Genomic DNA, 6,994 nt, shown 5'->3' with positions numbered 1-6,994 from the left:
CCATTTCTTATATTTCTTCTGATCTGAAGACCCAAGCTGTTCCTCATCCTGGAAGACCCTGTCAGCCCAATGCAGATTGTAATTTACTTTCCTTGAAGTTTGTTGCTCTGTCCACCACCAAAGCTGACATTAACACTCAATGCACCTGACATTTATAAATTCCCATCTGAAGGTAGATTCCTGCAGAAAACGCCACAAATTGAAGGTTTTCCAGTGTGGTTTATTCAAGACACTTCTTGCCTATAGATACTCACACGTGCAAGGGTTTTGTTGACACTACCCAGGATGAGATTGTTAGGCTTGATTAATGAAAGTATAGTGGCTGGAAAAATTTGTATCAGTGTAGAGAAGGACCTGTGACCATGTTGTGGCTTTTTTTTTTTTTTAGAAATCCCTGGTCTGCAGCCTCTTACTGGTATGGTTCCAGGCTGTGTTTTCCAGGTGGAGAGGAAAAAGGTGCTATGAGAAGCTGGATGGGAGCTGGGAGATACATCCCATGCCGTATTCTGCTTCTCTGTGATGCTGTGACTCTAGGAGTCAGGGCAGTGGATCCCAGGACAGATTTGTCATCTACTGAAAAAAAATCTCATCTTATGTTGTTATTGGCATCTCTACCATGGGCTACCATCTCCTTATTTAACCCACAAAGTTTAGTGGACCTACCTCGCTTCCTTGATGAATGTTCAGTTCTTAGGGAGCTTCTCACAGAATTCAAGATGGCTGAAATTCCCTGACAGTTTTATACTTGAAAAATAGGGTTTAGTGGGAAAAAACTTTTTATGGGTTTCCATTCAATTTTCCTAGTTCAGCAGAGAAAAATGGAAAGGAGAAAATGGAGAAGTAGCAAGAATTCTACAAATAGACTCTCTCCGCTTTAATAAGAAACAAAAAATACTCCAGATGAAATACTTATTCATTTTCTCTTGCTAGAAGAAGCCAAGGAAAGTTATCCTTCTGCTTGACTTGAAAAAAAAAATATTTTTTCAGATTTTTCCCTTGGTTTGGAAAGCTGAGTTTGTCACCCAGGGGTTGTTTTACACTTCTGTCCAAACCTCACCCGTGAACATTTCCATCTCCTTCCAGAAGTCCCTCTGCCAGCAAAGCTGTGTAAACTCCAGTTAATATTTGGCTCAGTTTCTTACATGGGCAAGTGAATTGAAAGCTGATGTTGTTCTCATGCTATGTAAACTGAGTGTCACAGAGAGCTTTAGACATCATTGTCTGGGGCCTCAGATGCCTTCAGAGCTGAAGGAGCTGTACTGAATAGAGTGGAGCAGCCAGGAGGCTGACAGCAGGGACTGGTGTGGCTGTCTCAGGCAAGAAGCATCTCTGGGACAGCTACAGCCTCCATATTCAGTTCGGATGCTGTTAGCTTTCATGAGTGGCTCAGTAAGCTATGGAGGGAGCCCAGAGGAGGTCTCTAGCCCTCTGTTCCAAGGTGGACTGTGTTCCTGGGAGCTGGTCCTCATCCCCATAGGACTTTCTCCCTGGGCAAATTCTGCTTCTTTCCCCTCCACCTCTATCCTGCTTAGCCCATGTGTTGATTTTTGCTCACCTGCTGAAAGAAGGGTTATTTAACAACTGTTCAGAAGTCTCCACATAGGGTGCTGCTCATTGTTCTCTGTTTTGGCAGTAGCATCTCTCTGCTCCTGCTTCAGCCCTGCACAGTTACCCCTGCACACTCCGTCTTGACCTCAGGAATGTCCTGCTGGGACATGTGCTACAATTTCCAGTTACAGTTGCCCAACAGGACAAAATACAAAATGCTTTTGCTTCCTGGGCTCTTTGGGGTGGTGGGGTGTGTCTGAGATGGATTGGAAATGAGAATCCTCCCTTTGCCATGCTGCTAACTCCTGCTTCTCTTTGTCCTTTCTGCAGAGAGTACGGACAACTTTGTATCAAGTAAGTGTCTCCTTGCCCTTTGCCTAGTCTGGGTTGTTCTTGGTTTTTGTCACTCCTTCTGCACTTCTGTGACTTTTGTGCTCCTGAAGGAAAAATCAGGAAGCCAAAAGCAGGTTGAGGGAGGCTGCACAAATAGACTGGTTCCTGGCTTCCTCATGCATGAGCAAGATTGCTGGGGAGCTTTTAATAGAATCATAGAATGGTTTGGGTTGGGAGGGACCTTTAAGATAATCTAGTTCCAGCTCCCCTGCATGGACAGGGACACCTTCCACTAGACCATGTTGTTCAAAGCTCTGTCCAACCTGGCTTTAAACACTTCCAGGGAGGGTGTATCAGCTGGGCAGTCTCAAGACCCCAAGAGATGCTGTAGTGACATCCTGAAGAAGGTCCTATCGTGCAAATTAGTCTTTAGGGTCTTAAATGTGAGGGCTGGAGATAAATATCAATGAATCTCTACCTGGTTGGTTGTGGTGTAGCAGGAGTCTTAGATGCAAGGTGTCCAATTCACCAAATACTTGTGGATAGCCCATTTACAACTTTCTCTGTAGTGTGGACAAAGATGAGAAACAGGATTCAACTTCTGTCATGTTTGCTCAACAGAATCTTTTTTATTGTTTTGGGTTTTTTGGGTGTTTTGTTGTGTTGTGTTTTTTTACTTTGAAAAACATCCAAGTAACTATTTATTTGGATCAAGTTCTGCTGGAGTCATCTCATGATTTAACCCTATTTAGCCCAGTAGACTTCTGAAAACTAGGAGAAGGGCTGGGGTGGAAGTTTCCACCATAAAGCACCAGGCACTCAAATGTTTCTCATTTATAAGGCTGGAGTGATGTCAGCATTGCTCTTGTCTTTTTTCTCTGGTGATGTGCACAGGGAACTCTCTGACAGTTGATTTTGGTGCCTTTTGAAATTGAAGGTTGCAGCCTCTGTTAGGAGTGAAGTGGATATTTCATTAGTTCAGGCCCTGCCACTGGGGATGTGCTAATGCCTGGGAGTCCCATGGGAGCCACGCTGAATCTTCTGTCTTTGGTGTTTTGGTTTCAGTCGGTGATTATGAAGTGAGTCCCACCCCACCAATCACTGTGACCCACAAACCAGAGGAGGACACTTTTGGGGTGAGTCCTGTCCTCTTCTCTGCAGAGCTGTTTTGCATGCATTTCTTGTTGATGACTCAGTATTTACATTCCTCGGCTGCTTTGAGGTGTTTTCAAGGAAAATCTCTTCCTTTATGACTCAAGACAACAATCAGGAGGATTTTGAGGCTTGTGTCAGGCAAGTAAAATACTGACATGAACTGTCTGATCCTCTTGGGTCTGCGGTGTGGAACCTGGGAGCTCTTTGAAAAGAAGACACCCTGTGAAGTTGCTGCTGGCAGAGTCAGAAATTCTCACTCTAAGAAAGCAGCACCCAGTGAACAAACAAAACAGGCAATTGAGTTTTTCAGACTGTTATTGAGGTGTTAAATTTTGCTCTGTGAGAAGACTCAGATTTAGCTTAGTTCAATTCTGTCCATGCCAGGCTGCCCTCTCTCCTGCTCTGCAGGACATGCCAAAAATGAAATGGGAAAGAAGCCTGGGGCTTATCAGATCTCAGCATTGTCTTCCTTCTGTGGAATCCAGGTAGAAAAATAAGTGTGGAAGTGTTGGTGGATAAAAATAGAATGCTACACAATCACTCTAATTCTGTACAAATTTTAAGATCTTGAAACCCACCAGGTGTTCACAGAATGAACAAAACTCAATTCACCCTGGTTTCTGTTCTCATCCAAATGAGTCTCCTATAACTGAAGTGAAAGTTTGAACAGTGAGACTGGAGTAATAATGTGCACTGATTATAAAATATAATACACAGCAAACAAGGCGGGGATGAAAATAGAGTGTGGTGAAATAAAAGATTTAAGAATATTGTAGCTAATGTATCAAGGGCAAGGAAAGGGTTGTGAAATGAAATTACTTTTCCCTGGTTAAATGATGTATTTTCTATTAGAGCAGAACACAGTTTTGTAAAAGGAAGCAAAGTCTAAATGCATCACAAGACCCAGTGCAGGAGAAAATTGGACAAATGCCAAAGAAATTGTTGTTTACATCAATGCAATAAAAGTATCTCTAGCAAAGACTTGAAGGAATAAATATTCATAAATATTAAAATAAGCTTGGGATTGTAAACCCTTTAGGGCAAGGAGGTTTTCTTTCCTCTGCTTGTACACTGACACAGTGGAAACACAGTTCCAGTGAAGGACTTTGGACACTGTTGTAGCATAAATATTTACAGCTAAAAATGAGAATAAATAGGGAACTGTTAGAGGCTTTAGGAAAAACAAATCATTTTTTGGGGGGGAAAACAAAACAAAACCCACCTCAAACAACACAAAACATTTCTATTAATTTCTCCCATTTTCTTTTTGTGGTGTGTTGTTTTCCCTCATTCTTTGCCCTGAGGGGTGCTGGGAGGGAGACAGACTTGCTCTTTCTAAAGAATTTTGTGCTGCTCCTGTGTGTTCCCAGCTAAGGTTAGTGTAGCCTTAGTGTTGTGATATCGTGGCACAGTGGTAATGTCACAAACAGAGGATTGTGCTGTTGTGCAGTGAAGGTTGGGCCCAGGCGTTGGAGCAGAGGTGATTCTTCCCTGCAGATTTATGGAGTGAAGAGCTGGGAGAACTGGTGCCAGAACAGCATTGCTGGTAGGGAGATCCCAAACCTCCCAGTTCTGCAAACAGCCTGTGATGCTTCCAAGCTGCACCAGAGTCCTTTGCTTTTGCTTGTATTTTCCTCCACAGCTGATATCCAGAGGGTGCACCAGATTGCTATGAGCCTACAGAAAGGTTAACTGGGCAAGGAGGTGCTGTATTTCCAATTTAGACTCCTAAAATCCTGTCTTGACTCTAAGACTCTTTCCTTTCAGGTTTCCATAGCGGTTGGGCTGGCAGCTTTTGCTTGTGTCCTCTTGGTCGTCCTCTTTATCATGATCAACAAGTACGGCCGACGGTCCAAGTTTGGGATGAAAGGTACGTGCAGCCACTTGTCTCTAGCAGGAGGCACCTTCCAGGATTGCCCGGCTCTTATAGCACACGTGGAAAGGTGTTGTGGTTTTATTCCTATGTTGTCAGTATTGGTGCAAAGCCTCCTCAAGATAATGCTGCCCAGCTCTCTTCTGTTTGCCAAGAGAGTAATGGAGATACACAGGCTGGGGCTTCTCACTGGTATGTGCTTCTGCTGGGCAGAAGTGTGCATGTGCTTTCCTCACCTGCATCTACAGGTTGCCCAGAGGAGCTCTGAGCTTCTGCCCTCCAGCTGTGTGTTGAGGATGTTGTATGCAGAAGAGCATGTTCTTAGATGAAATCCCTTTTTAGGGACCTGATGATGCCTGGGATTCCCCTTGTGTGGTACTGGGTGTGAAGGGGGAACAGAAAGATGTTAAAATTGGTTTGGTTTGTTGGAAAGGCAGGTGCATCCATTGTGTGCCTGTCTGTGGTGGGGACCGAGATGCTGCTGTACATTTGTAAGGTCCAAGCTGGGAAAACAGTTGCTGACCTGTCTTTCAGCAATGTGGAAAATCTTTCTGTTGCCTCTCTATTGGAAAGTTTCCTTCTCTGCATCATGAATAACCAGTTCAGGAACTATTTCAAATGTCCTTGGTAGTGATTGGAAAGTGAGAAGGCGTCTGTTTGCCAGGCAGAACTGGTTTCTCTGTCCTGTCAACACCAGCCCTGTGATGTGGTAGAGCTAATGCCAGAAGAAAGTAGATGACTGTGCCATCTGCTTTTTGTGATTCTGCTAGTTGGGCAGCGTTGGTGGTGCCCAGTCAAGGTTGGAGCAAGAGGCTTCACATGACGAAGTAGTTCCCGGCCTGATTGGTGGCTCATGCATGCACCATTTGAAGCCAGGGTTTGACAAATAGCTTCTTCTGAGGCTTCTGAGTTCTAATCTGCTTCCTGGACTCATTGGGGTCTGTGGTGTAAGGCAGGTTGATAGGTTTGGGAACATTTCTTGTGCTTGCCTAGGGCTTGGATTACTTTATGGAGATATTTCCTGAGTGGGTCCAGATGGAATTCTGGCTGGAGTTTCCCCTGTGCATCCTATGGAGATGGAAGACAGGACATTTAATTAAATAGCAAATCGTCTACACCAACTTAGCAATATTTAGTCCATATGTCCAATGATAAGAACCATCTGGTAGGCTGTACTGGCTGGTGGGTGGAGTAGAGGAATGGAAGACATGGTTCCTGGGATCAATTCCCAGCTCTCCTACTGACTCACTTAGTGTCCGTAGGCAATTAGCTGTCTTAACCTCTGTCTCTGCTTTAATTTCCCCATCTGTAAAACTGGGATGCTGTTACATGCCTTCTGGAGGGATTTGTCAGAACACTTTCGAAGGGCTTGGGCATTTGCCACTGATGGGGCTTGGAGACAGAAATATAAAAAGGAAAAGTAACTTTTTGACCCTAATGGAAGAATCAAAGAGGAATGAACCTTATGTGAGTAACCAGTCTTGGTGAACAGATGTGTGTATGTGTTCAGAGGTTTTTGGAAAAGTGTGTTAGTGGATATTCTGCATTCCCAGAAATCAGAGAGGTGCTGTGATGGACACGTGTGTGTGCAGTTTTTTGGAGGCAAAAATGTTTACCCAGAAAAGCCTCCTTCTCTCCTGATCATGCTGTATTTCTTCCAATTCTAATATAAAACCAAAACACTGCAAAGTTTTATGGATGACATTGGTTGGGGGGATGAAATTAATTGAAATTAAGTATATTTTTAAAACCAGGGAGAAAGCTCTTTAATGACTCTTGAGTGTCATGGACACCACCAAGGGCAAGCTACTCATAGTGCCTAAGTTCTGCTCCCTGTTGAAGGCTGCAGATCCTCAGAATCCTCCTGCCTGGGGACAGTCTCCCTGGCATCTGGCTATACCCATTCTGAGCCTCTTGCTTTCCCCCAGTCTTTTCTGCCTACACTTTTTTCTTTTGCCATGCCACCATTGTTGCCTGCCACGCCACCCAGCTTTGCATCTTGAGCCTGTATCACCCTTCTTATCACCAGGCTTGCTACCAAACCTCCTCCCCACCTTCATCCACAACACAGAGGCAACTCTTTCC

The 6,994-nt window shown here is 44.2% G+C and overlaps 1 protein-coding gene across 1 annotated transcript in view; it reads left to right on the top strand.

Moving 5' to 3' along the window:
- The window catches only part of NTRK3 (neurotrophic tyrosine kinase, receptor, type 3), a 213,549-nt gene that overhangs the window by 70,548 nt on the left and 136,007 nt on the right, over positions 1-6,994 (top strand). Inside the window, 3 exon segments of the mRNA XM_010001306.1 lie at positions 1,879-1,902; positions 2,947-3,017; positions 4,804-4,906. Coding sequence (XP_009999608.1) covers positions 1,879-1,902; positions 2,947-3,017; positions 4,804-4,906 — 198 coding nt within the window.

Source organism: Chaetura pelagica, unplaced genomic scaffold (assembly GCF_000747805.2).
Source record: "Chaetura pelagica isolate M959 unplaced genomic scaffold, ChaPel_1.0 scaffold737, whole genome shotgun sequence".
Classification (NCBI taxonomy): domain Eukaryota; kingdom Metazoa; phylum Chordata; class Aves; order Apodiformes; family Apodidae; genus Chaetura; species Chaetura pelagica.
The sequence above is the reverse complement of the archived record's forward strand: the minus strand, read 5'-3'. Positions and strand labels throughout refer to the sequence as shown.